This window comes from Bufo gargarizans, chromosome 6 (assembly GCF_014858855.1).
Source record: "Bufo gargarizans isolate SCDJY-AF-19 chromosome 6, ASM1485885v1, whole genome shotgun sequence".
Classification (NCBI taxonomy): Eukaryota; Metazoa; Chordata; class Amphibia; order Anura; family Bufonidae; genus Bufo; species Bufo gargarizans.
This window is the reverse complement of record NC_058085.1, coordinates 148,990,422-149,015,203: the sequence shown is the minus strand read 5'-3', so window position 1 is coordinate 149,015,203 and position 24,782 is coordinate 148,990,422. Positions and strand designations below refer to the sequence as shown.

Sequence of the window (24,782 nt, the reverse complement as noted above, 5' to 3'; positions counted from 1 at the left end):
ATGCAGTGTGTGGAGTATGTTCTGGGCACTGACAGGCTGACCCCCACCCTTTTAACCTCTGCAGCAATCCTGGCAGCACTCATATGTCTATTTTGAAAAGACAACCTCTGGATATAACACTGAGCATGTGCACGCAACTTTTTGGGTCGACCATGGCAAGGTCTGTTCTGAGTGGAACCTGTCTTGTTAAACCGCTGTATGGTCTTGGCAGCACCCATGTTTGTTCCTCAGGGGGCAGAGTGAGTTTGCCAGATAATCTTTTGTAATTTATTTTTATATTTGATCTTTTACAAAAAATAAATTGTCTACTTTTTTATTGTCAGCCAACATGAATCTGTGCATCCATCAGTGAGTCCTGTTGCATCATCTGTAAGCCATCTGGAGCCCTGCCATAGCCTGTCAAACTGCTATACCATAGCTAAAGCCTGGCCATAAACAAAATCACTGTTTAGCGGAATCCTCCGCTTAGCAGTGTGTTATTGTCATCCCTTGTTCTGCGTGATCCTGCGCAGGGCAAGGAAAAGCATCGCAGCTTGAACTGCTGAGTTCTTTGGATGGGTGCAGGTCTTTCATCGGCTCTGTTCCATAACAGCATAATTTCCCTTTCCTGTCTTTGTGATAATGACAATACTTTATGTGACAGCTTCATCAGTGCTAAAGAGCGAAAGTTTAATTTTGCACTCTCTAGTAACTGAATTGTTGATGAGGCTGATTCATATATACCGTGTGTTCTGCTTCGCGTTATTGACTGTTGTATAACACTAGTCAGACAGCTTAACAATAATTCAGAAGTCAAGAAACGTGAGACATCAGATCTGTTTGTATTCTCTTTTCTGAATAACTTTGTAAAACTACAATATAAACATAAACAAAACATATGTATTAGTACATTACATATAATACAGCAGCCTCACTTCATCAGTGAGAGTACTCACAGACAATTCCACCATTAGTCCAGGAATAAATCAAGAGCTCCTCTGCATGCAGCCTGCAAGATCCAGGAGCAGTGATGAAATGGAGGAAATACAGTTCCAGGTTAAAGGTTACTGCCTCTGATTCAGAGAACAATACACTTCCTGTAAAGTTCTGGCGAAGAAGAAACTAACTTTGACCACTAGATGGCAGCAACGTCAAACATAATATTTCAGTACAATCTTTACAGCACATTATAATGCAAAATAGGCGGAACACTCCCTGTCTGGCATAATTATTATTATGTCACTACCTAAATAACTACTGCTATGCAGAAAAAACATATAAACAGGAAATGGAATTCTAGCTAATCTGAAACTAAAACTATGACGTCAGTTATAGGTCTAAGATACATTTTGGAAGTCCCATTCTTTGCAATCTTGACCTCCACCTTCCTAACATTGCCATCCCTGCTTGGTAGAGCATTGACAATAAGTCCTACAGGCCACTCGTTCCTGCTCTCTTGGCTGTCCTTCAACAGAACAACATCACCCACTTTTACATTTGGGCGATCCTCAGTCCATTTCCTACGGCGTTGCAGATTTGACAGATACTCCCTCTTCCATCTTTTCCAAAAGGTGTCTGCCAAGCATTGTACTTGCTTCCATTGTTTAGCATGAACTTGTGTTGTACTTATGGTTGCGGATGGAGCAGACAAAGAGTTCACCTTTTGAGTCAACAACATTGCTGGGGTAAGGACCATAGGTGTATCTGGGTCTGAGGACACAGGAACTATAGGCCTGGCATTCATAATGGCTGTAACCTCTGCCATAAAGGTGCTTAAAGTCTCATGGGTCAAGTGAGCAGTTTTAGTTTGTAGCAACATAGCGTCCAAGATTCGCCTGGCAATACCTATAAGTCTCTCCCAGACACCACCCATGTGTGAAGAGTGTGGAGGATTAAAGACCCATGTACATCCTCTGTCTTGGAGAAAGTTTTGCAATTGTGATTCGCTGGCACAAATGTTAAGTTCCTTGCAGGCTCCTACAAAGTTTGTTCCTCTGTCAGAACGGAGCAGTTTTACTGGGCCACGAATTGAGAAGAATCTCCTCAAAGCATTAATAAAGCTTGATGTTGACATGGTTTCAAGTAGCTCTATGTGTACAGCTCGGGTGGACAAACAAGTGAAAAGGACTGCCCATCGTTTACTGTCTGCGCTGCCTCCTCTAGTGCGGCGGGTTAAGACAGACCACGGACCAAATACATCTAAGCCCACATTGGTGAAAGGTGGTTGAGCAATTACTCTGTCCTCTGGTAGCTCTGCCATCTTTTGACTTTGTAACCTTCCTCGCAGCTTGCGGCAGATGACACATTTGTGTATAACAGCTGATACCAAGCGTTTGCCACCAAGAATCCAGAAACCTGCGGTTCTAATTGCACCCTCTGTGATGTATCGCCCTTGGTGAACTACTTGTTCATGATAGTGCCTAACAAGCAGTGTTGCAATGTGGTGATTATAAGGTATAATGACAGGCTGTTTCTCTTCCTCTGAAAGTTCTGCAAGAGACAAACGTCCACCTACTCTCAACAACCCATTTTTGTCTAAAAAGGGGCTAAGCTTCCTAAGACGGCTTTGTTTTGGGAATGTCTTTTGTTTTTTGATGCAGTCAATTTCCTTCTGGAAATGTTTGCTTTGAACAGAAGAGATTATAACAGACTTTGCCTGAGCAAGTTCTTCTAGATTGACTTGTTCATGGAAACTTTCCCACCTTCTGACCTGATTGCTGCTGGTTTCCCTCTGGAAGGTTTTAGCGACATGGATGAGTCTGGCTAGGGTCTTAACTAATATCTTCCAGCAAGAAAATCTATCAAAGCAATGTGAGTGAAGTGTGGCTTCAGAAGCTCTGGTACTGAAGCTTGTAATTTCAAATCTGATTTCAGGGTCAGCTTCAGGCTCTATGAGTGGAAAAGCAGTGTCCATATCCTCACAGTGTGGTTGGTGCAGAAATGTTGGGCCTGAGAACCAAATAGAGTTCTGAAGGCATGCTGCTTGAGTAGGCCTAGTGGCATAATCTGCAGGGTTTTGATCTTCTATAGAGAGGGCCTGTTTATCATCATCTTTAGTTTTCTGAAATACTGTTATCCCTAGATTGTCTGTCTCAATGTTGGAGTTGACTTCTTCTTTACCATATAGTGTAGAAAAGTCACAGTGTTGTGTTGACCTGCCAAAGCTTTCCTTGACAATGAAGTTGTTGTGACAGGGACTGAGAAGGGATGTGCGTCCATTTGTTAACACAGACGTCTTCAAAGTGCTAACGTTGTCAGGCTGGTGCACTGTCCCCAGGCAAACTTCTCCTACAATGACCCATCCCAGGTCCAGTCTCTGTGCATAGGGGGCATTATAAGGTCCATTGATTTGCTGGCGCACCTTGTGTACCTGAAGGATATCTCTTCCAAGAAGTAGAAGGATAGGAACATCTGGCTCAACAGCTGGGATTAGGTGAGCAATTGAGCGGAGGTGGGGGTGGTGATGAGCTACTTCTGGAGATGGAATCTCAGTTTTGTCGTCAGGTATCATGCCACACTCTATTAGGGTAGGAAGTGGGAACTGCACTTTCTTATTGAAGGATTCAATGGTAAAGTCAGTAGCTCTTCTCCCTGTGGTTTCAATTGTCCCTGCACATGTCCTTAGAGTGTATGGAACTGCACTTGCCTTAAGGTTAAAGATATCAAAGAAATCTGACTTTGCAAGGGATCTGTTACTCTGTTCATCTAGCACTGCATACATTTTCACCGCCCTTTCTCTCTTGCCAGTGGGATACACAGTCACTAGGCAGATTTTAGAGCATGATCGTGCAGTCTTGCCTTGTCCACATACTTCGGTGCAATTGGACATTACAGAGGAGAGTGAGGTCTCTTGTTGCTCCCTGCCCTGATCTTTCCTGGGTTCTACAGTCTCTAGTGGGGCAGGAGCAGGGCCGGGGTGCAAAGCTGCAATATGTCTCTCACTGCCACATTCTGTACATTCTACTGGTATTTTGCAGTCTTTGGCAATGTGATAAGTAGATCCGCAGCACTTGAAACAGATGCCGTTTTGTTTAAGGAAGGACATCCGCTCTGCGATGGGTTTGCTTCTAAAGCCTTTGCATTTCTTTAGTGGATGTGGTTTTTTGTGTATTGGACAATGTCTATCAGGGTTTTCTATGGTGTGTACCTTGTGGGTGCTTTGGTAGTCTGTGACTTCTGAAGGTACAGCTGTTTTGTGTGTGGATACATAGGTCCTACCGTGAGGTCTGTGAGGTCTCTCTGGTCTGTGTGATTGATTGCCGCTGGTGGTGAAGGCGAAACTGGGATCACTTCGGATTTTCGCTTGCTGTCGGACAAACCTAGAAAACACAGAGAAAGGGGGAAAAGAGACTCCATAATCTTCTTTGAATTTACCTCCCACAGACATCCACTTGTCTTGCAGATTTGAAGGTAGCTTCTCTACTATGGGATTAGTGCCTCTAGCTGTATCTAGATACGAAAGTCCTTGCAAGTAGCCATCCTCTTTGGCATATTCTATCTCTAGTAGAAGATCACTTAGTTCTTGTAGCCGCACGTTGTCTCTGTAGCCCACCTTGGGAAAGACTTCAAGTTTATTCAACAGTGCTCCTTCTATTACCTCTGGGGATCCATACGTTTCTTCTAGTCTTCTCCAGGTCATGTTGAGTCCTGCTGCAGGGTTGAACAGGTTTGCTCTTCTCATCCTCTTAGCATGCTCTGCTGACTCGGTGCCAAGCCATTTTATCATTAAATTAAGTATTTCTGCTGGTGATAAGTTCAGACCTTCAGTGGCATTCAGAAAGGAAGATTTCCATGCCCAATAGTTTTCAGGACAGTCATCAAATTGGAGAAAGCCTAAGCTAACCATTTCTTTGCGGATGAGATATTTGGTGATATCCGCTGCACATTGTTGTTCGCGCATGTAATCTATAGGTTGAGGTGATGGGAACACTTGTTTTTTGTTCTTAGGGGTTTCTGGTGCTTCATTCTTGGTTTGCTGGCAGCCGCTGACCTCATGAGTTTGATTGGGCCTGCTCAGGGGGTATGTTGATCTCGGCCTGAATTCCTTTGCTTCAGGTTTAAGAGACTGTTCCTTTGTATGCGCATCAGTAAGGTTCTGGAGGTACTCATTTGTACGATCTGCAGAGAATAGAGGTTTTTCTGGAACCTCTGAGTCTTTATATGATCTTTCACTTCCTGACCGACTTGTTCCCATGTAGGCAGCGGCCTCTGCTTCAGCAGCAGCAGCTGCAGTCTGTCGCTGCAGGATGAGCAATTTTGATTCTAAAACAGCTTCTTCTTGCGCTATTGCAGCTTCCCTAGCTGCTGTCTCTTGTGCTATGGCAGCTTCCCTAGCTGCTCTCTCTTGTGCTTGGGCAGCTTCCCTAGCTGCTCTTTCTTGTGCCAGGGCAGCTTCCCTAGCTGCTGTCTCTTGTGCTATGGCAGCTTTCTTTGCTGCTAACTCCTGCATCATCATGGCCTCTTTTTCTGCGTACTGTAGCTGGACGCGGGCAGCTTCTGCCTTGGCACGAGCTCTAACTGCTGAGGAACTTGCTGAGGACATCTTGCTAGCCCGTGAAGTTCTGGACACATAAGACTTTGCATCGTCTTGCTGGGCACTGGGAATGTTCTCCCTGCCTTGCTGTGTCGGCGGTAGCGTGGCATCAGCCTGGTACTTTGTTCCTGATCTTAGACTCATGCTGCAGTAATGGCGTCTCAGTTTATTCCAGACCGCCACGTGGGTTGTCTTTTTACTGTTCTGCTTCGCGTTATTGACTGTTGTATAACACTAGTCAGACAGCTTAACAATAATTCAGAAGTCAAGAAACGTGAGACATCAGATCTGTTTGTATTCTCTTTTCTGAATAACTTTGTAAAACTACAATATAAACATAAACAAAACATATGTATTAGTACATTACATATAATACAGCAGCCTCACTTCATCAGTGAGAGTACTCACAGACAATTCCACCATTAGTCCAGGAATAAATCAAGAGCTCCTCTGCATGCAGCCTGCAAGATCCAGGAGCAGTGATGAAATGGAGGAAATACAGTTCCAGGTTAAAGGTTACTGCCTCTGACTCAGAGAACAATACACTTCCTGTAAAGTTCTGGCGAAGAAGAAACTAACTTTGACCACTAGATGGCAGCAACGTCAAACATAATATTTCAGTACAATCTTTACAGCACATTATAATGCAAAATAGGCGGAACACCGTGACTCCCACAAGGGTTCATGTACCTTTCCTGTCCCTTGTGATAATGACGATACTTCATGTGACAGCTTCATCAGTGCTAAAGAGCGAAAGTTAAATTTTGCGCTTTCTAGTAACTGAATTGTTGATTTGGCTCACATGTACCGTGAATCCCACAAGGGTTCATGTGGATCATGTCCTTTTCCTGTCTCTTGTGATAATGACGATACTTCATGTGACAGCTTCATCAGTGCTAAAGAGAGAAAATAAAATTTTGCGCTCTCTAGTAACTGAAATGTTGATGAGGCTGATTCACATGTACCGTGACTCCCACAGGGGTTCATGTGGATCATGTCCCTTGTGATAATAACTATACTTCATGTGACAGCTTCATCAGTGCTAAAGATTGAAAGTTAAATTTTGGGCTCTCTAGTAACTGAATTGTTGATGAGGCTAAATCACATGTACCGTGACTCCCACAAGGGTTCATGTGGATTTACACTTGATTGACTGATGAACAAGCATTTGCTTGTTTATGTGCCAATCAGCCAGAATATGATCAATAAGGAGCTATAAGAAAGCCCGTTATTGATCGTTCACCATCAAAGATTATGCCAACTTTGGCACTACAGGCATTGGGAAATTAAAACTCCTAGAAACCAATTTTAGATTCTACCAGCGTTATAATAAACGCAATGTTGTTTGTTGCTGGGAGTTCTAATTTCCCAACAGCTGGAGTGGCCATAGGTGATGATATCCTGAACCAGGAAATAAAAAAAGAACACACAGTAAAGTACAAGAAAAATATTTAATTAACAATAAATTAACAGAAAATAAGTAAATATTTGTATAAATAAATAATTAAAAAAAAAAATGATTTTTGATAACGTCGAGTGGAGGTGGAGCGTTGCAGGGTGGACATCCTTGGACTGGCAGCGGTAGCCCCCCTGTCTTCTGTGGAGTGATAAAAAAGACCGGCCGCAGGCCAAAATGCAGGTGGTATTTGAGGGGTGTTGAGAATGGATGGGTCGGAATTGGAATATTCCTGAACATGTGTTGAAGAGGTAGTTTGAAAAGAAGTTAGAGCGGTATAGTGAGGAGGAGAAGACGTTGAAGAAAAGGAAGGAAGATTCAACACATGCTTGGGGGGGGGGAAGGGACGGATGGCGGGAATGGGATGGTTGGTGGAAAGGGAATGGTTGGAAATAGTGGGATGGGGGGTAGGTGGTGGATGGGGGGTAGGTGTGGGCCGGTGCAAAATTTCCCACCACCCGTTCTCCACAAAATTTTTAAACTCATGCACCTGCTCGGGCGTCATTTGGTCCATCAGGGGGGTTTAGGGATTGCGGGTAATGTTGGTGAACGGTGAGTTGACGCGTCGCCTCCGCCCCCTCCAGGCGACATGCAAAGTCATCCAACACTCGCCTCATATCTTCTGCAAAACCTTCTAGAGCGCCAGAAACGATCTCTACAAGGTTACCATAATCCTCCTGACGGCTCCAACCAGATCTCCTGCTATTCAACATATCCGTCACACTTTGTCTCCAATGTGAGACCCAGTATTGTCCTAAACCTGTGCATGAGAGATAGGTGGGCTGGGGGTGGCGGCCGATTCCAGGTCCGCTTTAAGAGCTGGTTCTGGCACCCATGTGCTGCTGGCAATACTGTGGAGAAAAAGAAAAAAAAAGGCTATGAATTATTACATCCAGGTTATGATATGCCTACCTCTTGTAGGGGGCTGCATGAAACAGAGGGGCCAAACTCTCCTCTGTCTCAGGCAGCCCCTTGCTGTCATAGGAAGAGGAAAGCAAAATTATTTGATATATATTTTAACCACCTCCCGTGACGGGAGGTGGTGTTCTCAGGTCTCGATCACGCCAATAGGGGGACCCGAGATTTCCTGTAAACGCGCGCTCACAGGAGCGCGCGTTCACAGGATCGCGCAGTTCAGAAGTTCATCTACAGCCTGCCGGCAGCAATCGTTGGCTGGCAGGCTGTAGATTTTTAAAAACTTTTACTTGTCAGGTAGTTAGCGCCCAGCCCACCGCACCGCAGTCACTGATTAGTCGCTGATTAGCGTCATCACTGTCGCTAATCAGCACCTGTACTATATAGTATCTGTAAGTGATCAAGACTGATCGCAATCAGATCTATATAAGTACATTAGGGTCACATTAGGCTCTACAAAAAACGCAGTGTTTGCCCGATCAGGCCTGATCTTGTGCGCACACTTGCGTTCAGTCCGCCCCACCGCAGTGACAGAGTATATTTTTTTCTGATCACTGCAAAAACACCGTAAAATCGCTGCACCGCTATAAAGATCACTTTTGAGCTTTTTGGATCTTTATTAGCGAGCGCAGCTTTACTTTGCAAGCACTCCTTTTTACTAGGCAGTTTTGCCTTTTTTCGTGGATAGTCTCAGAGTAATACCCCCTTAATTTAGTTAGCCCAAAATGTCAAACAAAGGGTATTCCGCTGAAGAGGCCTACAGGATTCTGGCCGTGATGGATGAAAGCGATGGGGACGCCTCACCCACTGAATCCAGTGGTTCAGAATATGAACCTGTAGACAGCAGTGGCACTCTAACTGCTAGCGAAGATGACGAGGTTGAGGTCCCTGCTACGGTCAGGCGTACCCGATCCCATGTCAGTGTTCTGCATACCCCGCATGATGAGCCTCATTTGCAGCAGAGTGGTGCTAGCGCTGATCTTGTTTATGGTGCGGCATACACCAGCAGCACATCCTGGACCTTACCTTCTACCAGCACTGCCGTATTCCCTGGTGAAGTGGCGAGCACCAGAAGGGCAGTTCAAGCTGGTACAGTGGCATGTGCATTAACTCCCCCGTCGCAGCCACCACGTTCACAGGCCCGTAGAGCCCTTAGTATCCCAGAGGTGCTGGCAAACCCTAATTGGCAATCCCCTGCTTCCGCCGCACCCGTATTGCCCCCTTTCACCGCCCAGTCTGGAGTTCGCATGGAGACAGTTCATTTAGGATCGGCCCTTCAGTTTTTTTTTTTGCTGTTTTTCACCGCGGATCTCTATGACTTAATTGTGGGAGAAACCAACCGATACGCCACAGACTATATAACCGCCAATCTGGAAAGCTTCTATGCCCAGCCTTTCCGGTGAAAACCAGTCACAGTTTCCAAATTTAAAATATTTTTGGGCCTTATCCTCAGCATGGGTCTAACTAAAAAAAATGTATTGCGGTCCTATTGGTCTAAAGACCCAATACATTACATGTCCATGTTCTCTGCTGCAATGTCCAGGGCATGCTTTGAGGTCATCATGCGCTTTATGCATTTCGCTGACAATAAAACCTGTCATCCAAGAGGCCACCCTGCTTATGACCGGCTCCACAAAATTCGTCCCCTCATAGACCATTTGTCATCCAGATTTGCAGATGCGTATACCCCCAATCAGAACATCTGCATAGATGAGTCCCTAGTACATTTTACCGGGCGCCTTGGCATCAAACAGTACATCCCCAGCAAGCGCGCCTGGTATGGGGTCAAACTGTATAAGCTCTGTGAAAGGGCCACAGGCTATACATATAGTTTTAGGGTCTATGAGGGAAAAGACTCAAAACTGGAGCCGGTCGGATGCCCTGACTACCTGGGGAGCAGTGGCAAGATTGTCTGGGACTTGGTGTCACCCTTACTCCACAAGGTGTACCACTTATACGTGGACAATTTTTACACAAGTGTGGCCTTCTTTCGGCACTTACATCTAGTCGGAATTCAATGCTGTGGCACCACTCGACCTAGTCGCCGGGGCTTCCCCCAACGGCTTGTTAATACCCGACTTGCACGGGGGGAGAGGGCTGCCTTGTGCAGGGCTCCAAATGGCGACCAAAATGGTCGCCAATGCGACTTAGAATTTACAAATGGCGACAAGACTTTTTAGTCTTGTCGCCATTTGCGACTAGACCCCCCGTCGCAGCTCTGCCCTTGAATACAGCGGCAGGCACAGGAGCTGATAGTTCCCTGCCCCACCGCCGATGTTCTTCTCAGCAGCGCAGTGGAGGAGTCTCCCTCCCCCTGTGCTGCTGCCACCACCTCCGCCAATAAGAAGAGAGACGGGAGGAGGAGGGGAGGGGCTGTGGCCACTGCGCCACCAATGAAGATAACTGATCGCAGCTCCCTGTCAGAGGTCGGGTGCCGGCTATTTGATTCCGGCACCCGCCTCCTGTATTTGTATTAACAGGTCAGTTATCTTCATTGGTGGCGCAGTGCGCCCCCCCCCCCCCCCCAGTATCATAAACTTTGGTGGTGCAGTGCGCCCCCCCCAGTATAAGAAACGTTGGTGGTACAGTGCGCCCTCCAGTGTAAGAAACGTTGGTGGCACAGTGCGCCCCCCCAGTGTAAGAAATGTTGGTGGCACAGTGCGCCCCCCCAGTATAAGAAACTTTGGTGGCACAGTGCACCCCCCCCCCCAGTATAAGAAACATTGGTGGCACAGTGGGAAGTGCCAATGAGGGTTAAATAAATAATTAACTCACCTCCTCCAATTGATCGCGTAGCTGCCGGTCTCCTGTTCTTTCTTCAGGACCTGTGGTGACGTCACTGAGCTCATCACATGGTCCATTATTACCATAGTGATGGATCATGTGATGAGCACAGTGATGTCACCACAGGTCCTTTGACAGGTCCTGAAGAAAGAACAGGAGACGATCAATTGGAGGAGGTGAGTTAATAATTTTTTTATTTTTTAACCCTTGGCACTGCCCCACCAATGTTTATTATATTGAGGGGGGGCGCACTGCGCCACCAATGTTTATTATATTGAGGGGGGGCACACTGCGCCACCAATGTTTATTATACTGGGGTGTTGAGGGGGCGCACTGCGCCACCAATGTTTATTATACTGGGGTGTTGGGGGGGGGGGGCACTGCGCCACCAATGCTTATTATATTGGGGTGTTGGGGGGGCGCACTGCGGCACCAATGTTTATTATATTGGGGGGGCGCACTGTGCCACCAATGTTTATTATATTGAGGGGGGGCACACTGCGCCACCAATGTTTATTATATTGGGGGGGCGCACAGCGCCACCAATGTTTATTATATTGGGGTGTTGGGGGGGCGCACTGCGCCACCAATGTTTATTATATTGAGGGGGGGTGCACTGCGCCACCAATGTTTATTATACTGGGGTGTTGGGGGGGCGCACTGCGCCACCAATGTTTGTTATATTGGGGGAGCGCACAGCGCCACCAATGCTTATTATACTGGGGTGCTGGGGGGGCGCACTGCGCCACCAATGTTTATCATACTGGGGTGTTGGGGGGCGCACTGCACCACCAATGTTTATTATATTGACCTTCTACTAAGCATTCTGTATTAAAGAATGCTATTATTTTCCTTCATAACCATGTTATAAGGGAAAATAATACAGTGAATAGGCTTTCATCCTAGCAACCATGCGTGAAAATCGCACCGCTTCCGCACTTGCTTGCGGATGATTGCGATTTTCACGTAGCCCCATTAGCTTCGATGGGGCCTGCGTTGAGTGAAAAACGCACAACATAGAGCATGCTGCGATTTTCAAGTAACGCACAAGTGATGCGTGAAAATCACTGCTCATGTGCACAGCCCCATAGAAGTGAATGGGTCCGGATTTAGTGCGGGTGCATTCCGGCATTTTGAATGCCGGATCTGGCACTAATACATTCCTATGGGGAAAAATGCCGGATCCGGCATTCAGGCACATTTTCAGTTTTTTTTCGCCAGAGATAAAACTGTAGCATGCTGCGGTTTTATCTTTTGCCTGATCAGTCAAAATGACTTAACTGAAAAGATCCTGATGCATCCTGAACGGATTGCTCTCCATTCAGAATGCATGGGGATATGCCGGATCAGTTCTTTTCTGGTATAGAGCCCCTAGGACAGAACTCTATGCCGTAAAAGAAAAAATCTAGTGTGAAAGTACCCTAAAATATTAAGTTTAAATCCCCCCTTTCCCAATTTTACATATAAAATATATAAACAATAAATAAACATATTAAATAGCGCTGTCCAAACTATTAAATTATTAAAAAATATCTCCTTTGCGGTGAGCATTCGCCATTTTTTAGTCACCTTGTCACCCCAAAAATAGGATAGGACTGTTTTATTATGGGCCGAACGTTTCATAAAATGCGAAATGCACACCGCTTTTTTTGGTGTTGAAAAACATTTTAAAAAAATCACAGGTAAGCAAAAAAGTTAATGTTCTGTTTCAAAAGTTCAATAAAGTTTATAAAAGTTAATGTTCTGTTTCAAATGTTATATAAAGGTAATAAATTTATTGCGTTGCTGCCTGTTTCTTTTTTTTTTACCTTCTAGGTGGACCAAGCGATCACCCAGCTGCAGAACTGATGTGCATTCTGACAGAAGCATTGCGCTGCTGTCAGATTACACAAAAGTCGGTGTATGCGGCGCTGCAAGACGAGATTTCTCTAGAAGTAGTTTGAAATCCAAATGCGTAAAAAATGCCCTGTGAAATCCTAAAGGTACTCATTGGAATTTGGGCCCCTTTGTGCACCTAGGCTGCAAAAAAGTGTCACACATGTGGTATCGCCAAACTCAGGAGAAGTAGGGCAATGTGTTTTGGGGTGTATTTTTACATATACCCATGCTGGGTGAGAGAAATATCTCTGTAAATTGACAACTTTGTATAAAAAAAATTGGAAAAGTTGTCATTTACAGAGATATTTCTCTCACCCATCATGGGTATATGTAAAAATACACCCCAAAACACATTGCCCTACTTCTTCTGAGTATGGCGATACCACATGTGTGACACTTTTTTGCAGCCTAGGTGCACAAAGGGGCCCAAATTCCAATGAGTACCTTTTAGGAGGGCATTTTTAGACATTTGGATTCCAGACTTCTTCTCACGCTTTAGGGGCCCCTAAAATGCCAGAGCAGTATAAATACCCCACAAGTGAACCCATTTTGGAAAGAAGACACCCCAAGGTATTTGGTGAGGGGCATGGCGAGTTCATGTAAAATTTTATTTTTTGTCACAAGTTAGTGGAATATGAGACTTTGCAAGAAAGAAAATATATATAATTTTCTGCTAACTTGTGACAAAAAAAATCTTCTATGAACTCGCCATGCCCCTCACGGAATACCTTGGGGTGTCTTCTTTCCAAAATGGGGTCACTTGTGGGGTATTTATACTGCCCTGGCATTTTAGGGGCCCTAAAGCATGAGAAGAAGTCTGGAATCCAAATGCATAAAAAATGCCCTATGAAATCCTAAAGATAATCATTGGAATTTGGGCCCCTTTGTGCACTTAGGCTGCAAAAAAGTGTCACACATGTAGTATCGCCATACTCAGAAGAAGTAGGGCAATGTGTTTTGGGGTGTATTTTTACATACACCCATACTGTGTGTGAGAAATATCTCTGTAAATGACAACTTTTAAAAAAATGTATACAAAGTTGTCAATTTACAGAGATATTTCTCTCACCCAGCATGGGTATATGTAAAAATACTTCCAAAACACATTGCCCTACTTTTTCTGAGTACGGCGATACCACCTGTGTGACACTTTTTTGCAGCCTAGGTGCGTGAGGGCCGAAAGTCCAATGAGTACCTTTAGGCTTTACAGGGTTGCTCACAATTTAGCCCCACCCAAAATGCCAGAACAGTAAACACACCCCACAAATGACCCCATTTCGGAAAGTAGACACCCCAAGGTATTCACTGAGGGGATTTTTTTTTTTATCAAAGACATGTAGCACAATAAATTCTGACACAAACTTGTATAGAAATGTAATTATATTTGAACAATTTAACCAGAGAAAGTTAAAAATACACTTAAAAAAAAATAATTGCGGTCTATTTTGATTAATATCAGAAAAACAAAAATCTCAGCAGCAATCAAATACTACCAAAAGCAAGCTGTATTTGTGAGAAGAAAACTAGGTAAGATTCATTTGGGTGCCATTTGGGTATGAACCTGAGGTCCTTAAGTGGTTAAGAATAATAAAAAAAATGCACCTTCTAACAGCCTGCGTCCGGTGTAAGTACTCCAAAGCCGCAGAATACATATATTGCGGCTTTGAGGTTGCTCCGGATCGACTCGGGGCCTGAACCTCCCTGTTATAATCTCTCTTGAAGCGGTCCCGGATTGATCGCCACGAGTTATAACCTTTTCAACTGTGAAAAAAATTTAAATAAAATTAATATTAAAATATTCTGAAGGTGTTAGGTTATACAGTCAGATCCAACAATATTGGGACATTGACACGATTGTAACATTTTTGGCTCTATACGCCATCACAATGGATTTGAAATGAAACAAACAAGATGTGCTTTAACTGCAGACTGTCAGCTTTAATTTAAGGGTATTTACATCCAAATCAGGTGAACGGTGTAGGAATTACAACAGTTTGCACATGTACCTCCCACTTGTTAAGGGACCAAAAGTAATGGGACAATTGGCTTCTCAGCTGTTCCATGGCCAGGTGTGTGTTATTCCCTCATTATCCCAATTACAATGAGCAGATAAAAGGTCCAGAGTTAGATTCCAAATGCAAATAGCACACTTGAAATTGTTGCTGTCAACTCTCAAGATGAGATCCAAAGAGCTGTCACTATCAGTGAAGCAAGCCATCATTAGGCTGAAAAAACAAAACAACCCCATCAGAGAGGTAGCAAAAACATTAGGCATGGCCAAAACAACTGTTTGGAACATTCTTAAAAAGAAGGAACGCACCAGAGAGCTCAGCAACACCAAAAGACCCGGAAGACCAAAACAACTGTGGTGGATGACCGAAGAATTCTTTCCCTGGTGAAGAAAACACCCTTCACAACAGTTGGCCAGATCAAGAACACTCTCCAGGAGGTAGGTGTATGTGTGTCAAAGTCAACAATCAAGAGAAAACTTCACCAGAGTGAATACAGAGGGTTCACCACAAGATGTAAACCATTGGTGAACCCAAAAAACAGGAAGGCCAGATTAGAGTTTGCCAAACGACATCTAAAAAAGCCTTCACAGTTCTGGAACAACATTCACTGGACAGATGAGACCAAGATCAACTTGTACCAGAGCGATGGGAAGAGAAGAGTATGGAGAAGGAAAGGAATTGCTCATGATCCTAAGCATACCATCTCATCAATGAAGCATGGTGGGGGTAGTGTCATGGCGTGGGCATGTATGGCTGCTAATGGAACTGGTTCTCTTGCATTTATTGATGACGTGACTACTGACAAAAGCAGCAGGATGAATCCTGAAGTGTTTCCGGCAATATTATCTGCTCATATTCAGGCAAATGCTTCAGAACTCATTGGACGGCGCTTCACAGTGCAGATGGACAATGACCCAAAGCATACTGCAAAGGCAACCAAAGAGTTTTTTAAGGAAAAGAAGTGGAATGTTATGCAATGGCCAAGTCAATGACCTGACCTGAATCCGATGGAGCATGTATTTCACTTGCTGAAGACAAAACTGAAGGGAAAATGCCCCAAGAACAAGCAGGAACTGAAGACAGTTGCAGTAGAGGCCTGGCAGAGCATCACCAGGGATGAAACCCAGCGTGTGGTGATGTCTATGCGTTCCAGACTTCAGGCTGTAATTGACTTCAAAGGATTTGCAACCAAGTATTAAAAAGTGAAAGTTTGATTTATGATTATTATTTTGTCCCATTACTTTTGGTCCCTTAACAAGTGGGAGGCATAATTCCTACAACGTTCACCTGATTTGGATGTAAATACCCTCAAATTAAAGCTGACAGTCTGCAGCTAAAGCACATCTTCTTAGTTTTCATTTCAAATCCATTGTGATGGTGTACAGGTCCTTCTAAAAAAATTAGCATATTGTGATAAAGTTCATTATTTTCTGTAATGTACTGATAAACATTAGACTTTCATATATTTTAGATTCATTACACACCAACTGAAGTAGTTCAAGCCTTTTATTGTTTTAATATTGATGATTTTGGCATACAGCTCATGAAAACCCAAATTTCCTATCTCAAAAAATGTGCATATTTCATCCGACCAATAAAAGAAAAGTGTTTTTAATACAAAAAAAGTTAACCTTCAAATAATTATGTTCAGTTATGCACTCAATACTTGGTCGGGAATCCTTTTGCAGAAATCACTGCTTCAATGCGGCGTGGCATGGAGGCAATCAGCCTGTGGCACTGCTGAGGTGTTATGGAGGCCCAGGATGCTTTGATAGCGGCCTTAAGCTCATCCAGAGTGTTGGGTCTTGCGTCTCTCAAATTTCTCTTCCCAATATCCCACATATTCTCTATGGGGTTCAGGTCAGGAGAGTTGGCAGGCCAATTGAGCACAGTAATACCATGGTCAGTAAACCATTTACCAGTGGTTTTGGCACTGTGAGCAGGTGCCAGGTTGTGCTGAAAAATGAAATCTTCATCTCCATAAAGCTTTTCATCAGATGGAAGCATGAAGTGCTCCAAAATCTCCTGATAGCTAGCTGCATTGACCCTGCCCTTGATAAAACACAGTGGACCAACACCAGCAGCTGACATGGCACCCCAGACCATCACTGACTGTGGGTACTTGACACTGGACTTCAGGCATTTTGGCATTTCCCTCTCCCCAGTCTTCCTCCAGACTCTGGCACCTTGATTTCCGAATGACATGCAACAGTCCAGTGCTGCTTCTCTGTAGCCCAGGTCAGGCGCTTCTGCCGCTGTTTCTGGTTCAAAAGTGGCTTGACCTGGGGAATGCGGCACCTGTAGCCCATTTCCTGCACACGCCTGTACACGGTGGCTCTGGATGTTTCTACTCCAGACTCAGTCCACTGCTTCCGCAGGTCCCCCAAGGTCTGGAATCAGTCCTTCTCCACAATCTTCCTCAGGGTCCGGTCACCTCTTCTCGTTTTGCAGCGTTTTCTGCCACACTTTTTCCTTCCCACAGACTTCCCACTGAGGTGCCTTGATACAGCACTCTGGGAACAGCCTATTCGTTCAGAAATTTCTTTCTGTGTCTTACCCTCTTGCTTGAGGGTGTCAATGATGGCCTTCTGGACAGCAGTCAGGTCGGCAGTCTTACCCATGATTGCGGTTTTGAGTAATGAACCAGGCTGGGAGTTTTTAAAAGCCTCAGGAATCTTTTGCAGGTGTTTATAGAGTTAATTAGTTGATTCAGATGATTAGGTTAATAGCTCGTTTAGAGAACCTTTTCATGATATGCTAATTTTTTGAGATAGGAATTTTGGGTTTTCATGAGCTGTATGCCAAAATCATCAATATTAAAACAATAAAAGGCTTGAACTACTTCAGTTGGTGTGTAATGAATCTAAAATATATGAAAGTCTAATGTTTATCAGTACATTACAGAAAATAATGAACTTTATCACAATATGCTAATTTTTTGAGAAGGACCTGTATATAGCCAAAAAATTTAGAATTGTGTTGATGTCCCAATATTTATGGACCTGACTGTACATGAGGTGTAAATACATATTGCTGTACTTACCAAAATCTTTCTGAGCCGCAGTGAGATCCTCCCAGCTGGTGAATAAAGAATCACATATATGCATCCAGAGCCGCTTGGTATAATGATGGTCAGCATGTAGGAGGTTGGTGTGGTCCCATAACGCGGGACACGCCTCCACCAGCTGGATAAGGAGTTCGTTGTCTATATGAGGGACAACGAACTCCATATCATCACTAGTGGAGACTCTGGAACCCTGGAAGAAGGAAAAGACCAATTATCCAAAAATATATATATAAATTGAATAAAACTACGTATTCAATATTTTTACATCCCCGACCGCCACGGCGTCTCCCACGAGCTGTGGAGGATACTGGAGGATCCTGCCTGGCAGCTCTAGTTGAAGGTTCCTAAAACATAAAAAAAAGTTTAAAAAAATTATATTCAAATATACTCAAATATACTTACTTCCTGCCGGTCCTGGTCAGTGCTACATCCACCTCCCCTTGGTGACGCAGATGTTCGCGAAGACCCCGCAACAGGAGATGGTGCTGGAGATGGTGCTGCGGGGGCTGAGCTTGTGGATGATGAAGACTAGAACAAAGAGACATACTGATTCATTTTCTGAATCTTATTGTATTAGAAAATCATATTGTCGCTTGTACTTACTGCTTGCTGAATGCGACAACGCCTTCTCGGTGGCCTTCTGTGAGCACTATCTGATGCTTCAGACATCTGTAGAGACATAATACAAATGAAAATAAACACGCTATATGAACAAGTCCACAGAGATGTCACAGATATATAATATTTATTTTAAAAACGTCCGTTTTAATAAAAAATTTTGGGTTCTCAAACAAATTATTTTTACACTTTTGTAGATGCTATAAAGAAAAAAAAACATTAAAAACATCATTCAAATGAACTTGATTTTGAAGCTCCTTAGTACCATCTGTCCACCCTCAATGCCATCTGCTGCCCTGCATTACCATCTGCCCCCCCCCCCCCGGTACCATCGCCCACCCTCCAAGCGCCATAAACTCCCCCCATACCATAATCCGCCAACAGCAACCCCCATTGACATATGCCCCACCCTCAGTGCCATCTGCCCCCTCAATTAACATCAACCCAACCCCCCCTGTCATAATCTACCCACATGACATGAGCCCCCAACAGTGCCTCTTCCACCCCCCTGCAATCACACCTCTCTTCTATCTGCCCCCATTCAGTGCCATCCTGGTCCCGACAGTGCAATAATCTGCCCCCTATTCCATGACCCACCAACAGTCCCTCGTGCCCCCCAAAATTGCAATCAGCACCACCTCTGAGCAACATGCCCCCACCGAGCAATCATCGGCCCCCTATTACTTAACCCCTAAATAGTACATTTGCCCCACCACCACCCTCCCGACACCCGCAACACCTATGGGCTATCTGCCCCCACTCAGTGCCATCTTTGCCGTCACCCCCCCATCCCTGCTCTAAAACCTGCCCCCTGTTCTATGACCTACCAACAGTGCCTCGTTCCCACCATATATGACATCAGCCCCACCATATATCTTTAAATCTTTTGTACCTCCTAACGAAGCCTTTACGGTGAAACGCGCGTTGAGGTCTTGCGCTTAGGGCTTTTCACCTGCTTTTGGTCAGACCATGCCCTCAGGTACGTCCTGTGTATAATGTGTCCATGTGATACCGTTATGCCACATTGTCTATACTAGACCTATGTTACATACTGAGGTTGGACGTTGGTTACTTCTCATCCACTCCATATTTTTGGTGGTCATAGCTTATTTTGCAGCAAGAGTTTCACACCGTAATCCCTTATAGGGGTGGGTGCTGTATATTATTACTACTTTTGTTATATATTATTTTTATTTCTTTTTACATTTTTTTGACAATTTTTTGTGAGGCACAGGGTGTAGCCTTTTATCTGGAGACTATTATCACAGTACTGTGGAGTAAGGGCTCTTTCACACCTGCGTTATTGTCTTCCGGCATAGAGTTCCGTCGTCGGGGCTCTATGCTGGAAGAATCCTGATCAGGATTATCCTAATGCATTCTGAATGGAGTGAAATCCGTTCAGGATGCATCAGGATGTCTTCAGTTCCGGAACGGAACGTTTTTTGGCCGGAGAAAATACTGCAGCATGCTGCGCTTTTTGTTCCGGCCAAAAAAACTGAAGACTTGCCGCAGGGCCGGATCCGGAATTAATGCCCATTGAAAGGCATTGATCCGGATCCGGCCTTAAGCTAAACGTCGTTTCGGCGCATTGCCGGATCCGACGTTTAGCTTTTTCCGAATGGTTACCATGGCTGCCGGGACGCTAAAGTCCTGGCAGCCATGGTAAAGTGTAGCGGGGAGCGGGGGAGCAGCATACTTAGCATCCGTGCGGCTCCCGGGGCGCTCCAGAGTGATGTCAGGGCGCCCCAGGCGCATGGATGACGTGATCGCATGACACGTCATCCATGCGCATGGGGCGCTCTGACGTCATTCTGGAGCGCCCCGGGAGCCACACGGACTGTAAGTATACCGCTCCCCCGCTCCTACTATGGCAACCAGGACTTTAATAGCGTCCTGGGTGCCATAGTAACACTGAAAGCATTTTGAAGACGGATCCGTCTTCAAATGCTTTCAGTACACTTGCGTTTTTCCGGATCCGGCGTGTAATTCCGGCAAGTGGAGTACACGCCAGATCCGGACAACGCAAGTGTGAAAGAGGCCTAACATGGCTGTCCAATGAGGTTTTGCCCCTCACTTCTCTGTATATCTTTTTCCATCTTGCCCGTTTTCTTCATATTTTATATATATTATTGAAATAAAATTGGTATAATTTTTTTAAAATTGGTCCCACAGTTTTTTTTTGCTATCACATTGTGTGTCCCAGGTGGAGTGTAGTGCTGTCGGCGTTAGAGAGGTTTTGTAGGTTTAAACCACCATATATGCAGTCAGCCCCACCATATATTCCACCTTTCCCTCCACCTTGCCATCACCCCCACACCTCTTTGCCATCTGTCCAAGCACCCGCATCCCAGTGCTATAATCTGCCCCCAATGCCATGAAGATAGAAAGAAAGAAAGAAAGAAAGAAAGAGAAATAGAACTTTCCATACATACCTGTTTGCTCTGAACTGCATCCAAAATGGGCGCTATGTTTGCTGGGGGTGGTTACATTTATGGAGCATGCTCAGTTGAGCAAAACGAATGTAAACGGATCCGCCTCAGACGGAGCCATTACAGATGGATCTGTCCCTATTGACTTACATTGTGTGCCAGGACAGATCCGTTTGGCTCTGCATCGTCAGGCGGACACCAAAACTCTGAAGAGTGGTGACGGATCGGAGGCAAACTGATGCATTCTGAGCGGATCCTTTTCCATTCAGAATGCATTAGGGCCAAACTGATCCGTTTTGGACCGCTTGTGAGAGCCCTAAACGGATCTCACAAACGGAAAGCCAAAACCCCAGTGTGAAAGTAGCCTTAGACATTAATGGCGGTGAGTTATTTTGAGGGCACACCAAATTTACGCTGTTATACAAGCTGTACACTGACTACTTTACATTGTATCAAAGTGTCAGATCTTCAGTGTTGTCCCATGAAAAGGTATAATAAAATATTTACAAAACTGTGAGGGGTGTACTCACTTCTGTGAGATACTGTATGTATTCAGACAAGTGGTCACAGTACTAATAGCTCATCCACAAACTACGGAGGTGATTGCTTTATGTAAAAGCATCTCACATCTCCGCTCACAGTCACAAAATTATAGGGTTCGTTCCCGTTAAAGGGGTTTTAAGGAAGTTTAATACTGATGATCTATCCTATGGATAGGTTATCAGTATCTGATCGGTGGTGGTCCGAAACCCAGGCATTGGCACTCACAGTAGCGCCACAGTCTTTTCTCAGCTTTTCCTAGGTCATGTGATGTCACGGTCATCAGTCACGTGGCCTAGGCGCAGCTCAGCTCCATTGAAGTGAATGGGGCTGAGCTGCGATACTGAGCACAGCCGCTATACAATGTACTGCGCTGTGCTTTGTGAGCAGGGAGAAGGCCGTGGGGCTACTGTGAGCGCTGGCGCCATCTCAAACAGCTGATCGGCGGGGGTCCCGGGAGATAGGTCATCAATATAAGGCCTCCTGCACACATCTGTATCCATTTTTGCATTCCACAAATCACGGATACGCACAATGGATACCGGCCGTGTGCGTTCCGCATTTTGCAGGTACGTCCTGCCCTCCGTTAGAAATGCCTATTCTTGTCCACAACATGGACAAGAATAGGGCGCATTCTATTTATTTTATTTTTTTTATTTTTTTGCGGGGCCGCAGAACGGAAATACGGATGCAGACAACACGCGGAAAGCTGTCAGCATTTTTTGCAGCCCCACTGAAATGAATGGGTCCACATGCAGACCAAAACTACGGTCGTGTGAATGCAGCCTAAAACTCCCGGAAAACACCTTTAATTGCCCGGTCAGCTGGAGTAAAACTAACCCTAAAATGTTCTTCAATGATATAAATGTTAAAAAGTATAAATCTGAAGGTGTCGGCCCGTTAAAGAGTAATGAGGGGGGAGTCGCAGAGAGCGGCGAGGAGAAAGCAAAGCTGTTAAATATTTTTTTCTCCAATGTATTCACTGAGGAAAATAAACTGTCAGATGAAATGCTGAATGTAAAAATAAATTCCCCATTAAAAGTGTCCTGTCTGACCCAGGAAGAAGTACATCAGCGACTTAAAAAGATTAAAATAGACAAATCGCCAGGACCGGATGGCATACACCCCCGTATCCTAAGGGAATTAAGTAATGTCATAGCCAGACCCTTATTTCTGATATTTGCAGACTCTATACTGACAGGGGTGCCAATTCAAAAAGGGTCCAAAAACAGAGCCTGGAAACTATAGGCCGGTAAGTTTAACATCTGTTGTGGGTAAACTGTTTGAAGGTGTTCTGAGAGATGCTATCTGGAGTACCTCAATGAAAATAAGCAAATAACGCCATATCAGCATGGCTTTGTGAGGGATCGGTCATGTCAAACAAATTTAATCAGTTTCTATGAGGAGGTAAGTTCTAGACTTGACAGCGGCGAATCAATGGATGTCGTATATCTGAACTTCTCCAAAGCATTTGACACTGTACCACATAAAAGGTTAGTATATAAAATGAGAATGCTCGGACTGGGAGAAAACATCTGTATGTGGGTAACTGGCTCAGTGATAGAAAACAGAGGGTGGTTATTAATGGTACATACTCAGATTGGGTCACTGTCACTAGTGGAGCACCTCAGGGGTCAATATTGGGCCCTATTCTCTTCAATATATTTATTAATGATCTTGTAGAAGGCTTGCATAGTAAAATATCAATTTTCGCAGATGACACTAAACTGTGTAAAGTAATTAACACTGAAGAGGACAGTATACTACTACAGAGCGATCTGGATAGATTGGAGGCTTGGGCAGATAAGTGGCAGATGAGGTTTAACACTGACAAATGTAAAGTTATGCACATGGGAAGGAATAATGCAAGTCACCCGTACATACTTAATGGTAAAACACTCGGTAACACTGACATGGAAAAAGATCTAGGAATTTTAATAAACAGCAAACTAAGCTGCAAAAACCAGTGTCAGGCAGCTGCTGCCAAGGCCAATAAGATAATGGGTTGCATCAAAAGGGGCATAGATGCCCGTGATGAGAACATAGTCCTACCACTTTACAAATCATTAGTCAGACCACACATGGAGTACTGTGTACAGTTCTGGGCTCCTGTAAACAAGGCAGACATAGCAGTGCTGGAGAGGGTCCAGAGGAGGGCAACTAAAGTAATAACTGGAATGGGGCAACTACAGTACCCTGAAAGATTATCAAAATTAGGGTTATTCACTTTAGAAAAAAGACGACTGAGAGGAGATCTAATTAATATGTATAAATATATCAGGGGTCAGTACAGAGATCTATCCCATCATCTATTCATTCCCAGGACGGTGACTGTGACGAGGGGACATCCTCTGCGTCTGGAGGAAAGAAGGTTTGTACACAAACATAGAAGAGGATTCTTTACGGTAAGAGCAGTGAGACTATGGAACTCTCTGCCTGAGGAGGTGGTGATGGTGAGTACAATAAAGGAATTCAAGAGGAGCCTGGATGTATTTCTGGAGTGTAATAATATTACAGGATATAGCTACTAGAGAGGGGTCATTGATCCAGGGAGTTATTCTGATTGCCTGATTGGAGTCGGGAAGGAATTTTTATTCCCCTAAAGTGAGGAAAATTGGCTTCTACCTCATAGGGTTTTTTTTGCCTTCCTCTGGATCAACTTGCAGGATGACAGGCCGAACTGGATGGACAAATGTCTTTTTTCGGCCTTATGTACTATGTTACTATGTAATTAGCCTTATAAGGGTTTTCAGAGATTTTTTTTCACTGATGACCTATCCCACGTGAACGATGAACGTGATGTCACTGGCCTAGGAAAAGTAGCAAGAAGGCCGCAACGCTCACAGGACCCCCACCGATCAGATGCTGAGGACCTATCTAGAGGAAAACCCCTATAAGTCCTTTCCACTGAGAAGTAACCCTGCGGTATGCTAGCCGTGGCTGTGGACCACCGTCATAAAAGCAAACATGATCACTGTACGGAAGTGTGGGGTTTTATTGTCTTGTTCTCAGGTAAAGTGCCTTCTTGAAGCCCGTCACATGCCTACCTATTGTTCCTTACCCTATTAACATCTGAGCACCGCCAACCCACGTCATCTTCCCTCACTGCCACCATTTTAATTGTTTCCTTACCTGACGTACTGTGACTATATGGTTCGTCATGGTCATTAACCCCACATTAGCAGACCCCAGAAACTATTGACAATGACATAAGCTCTAAAGACTAGCCCTTGAAGTAACTGTACATGTTAACCATTGTACACACTAGTTGACAGCATGTCCATAAATATTCTCAGGAATTCGCTGGCTACAATAAATTAGGAGTGGTAAGTAAGTGACGCGGCTGTGAACCAAATCCCTGCCAAGCTCGTTTCTAAAAGACGAAAAACAAGAAGTCGGAGACTCCCTGTGACATTCAAGTCACTACGTCATCACTAGGTCACGTGACCCAAGAAGAGCCACGCAGCCGAACCACTCGTAATCTTCAGGCTTGCACTTCTTGCCTGCTTCGTCGGTGACACGCATACCTAAAACTACTGCGCATGCCCAGTCGCCACTGTGGCGTTGGCCC

General features: G+C 44.6%; 1 protein-coding gene across 2 annotated transcripts; it reads right to left on the bottom strand.

Moving 5' to 3' along the window:
• Positions 1 to 7,142: 7,142 nt before the first annotated feature.
• On the bottom strand, positions 7,143 to 20,797 carry LOC122942491. 2 transcript variants are annotated; one of them, XM_044300144.1, is made up of 6 exons: positions 20,675 to 20,797; positions 18,228 to 18,293; positions 18,027 to 18,152; positions 17,601 to 17,814; positions 14,148 to 14,306; positions 7,143 to 7,819 (listed from the first exon to the last, which is right to left on the bottom strand). In XM_044300144.1, exons 2-6 carry the CDS (start codon positions 18,291 to 18,293, stop codon positions 7,671 to 7,673), a joined length of 714 nt encoding a protein of 237 aa, XP_044156079.1. In that variant the 5' UTR covers positions 20,675 to 20,797; the 3' UTR covers positions 7,143 to 7,670. The 2 variants fall into 2 exon arrangements, with proteins under 2 accessions (XP_044156079.1, XP_044156078.1); XM_044300143.1 differs by lacking the exon at positions 20,675 to 20,797 and having other exon boundaries at positions 18,228 to 18,495.
• Between the last annotated feature and the right edge of the window lie 3,985 nt (positions 20,798 to 24,782).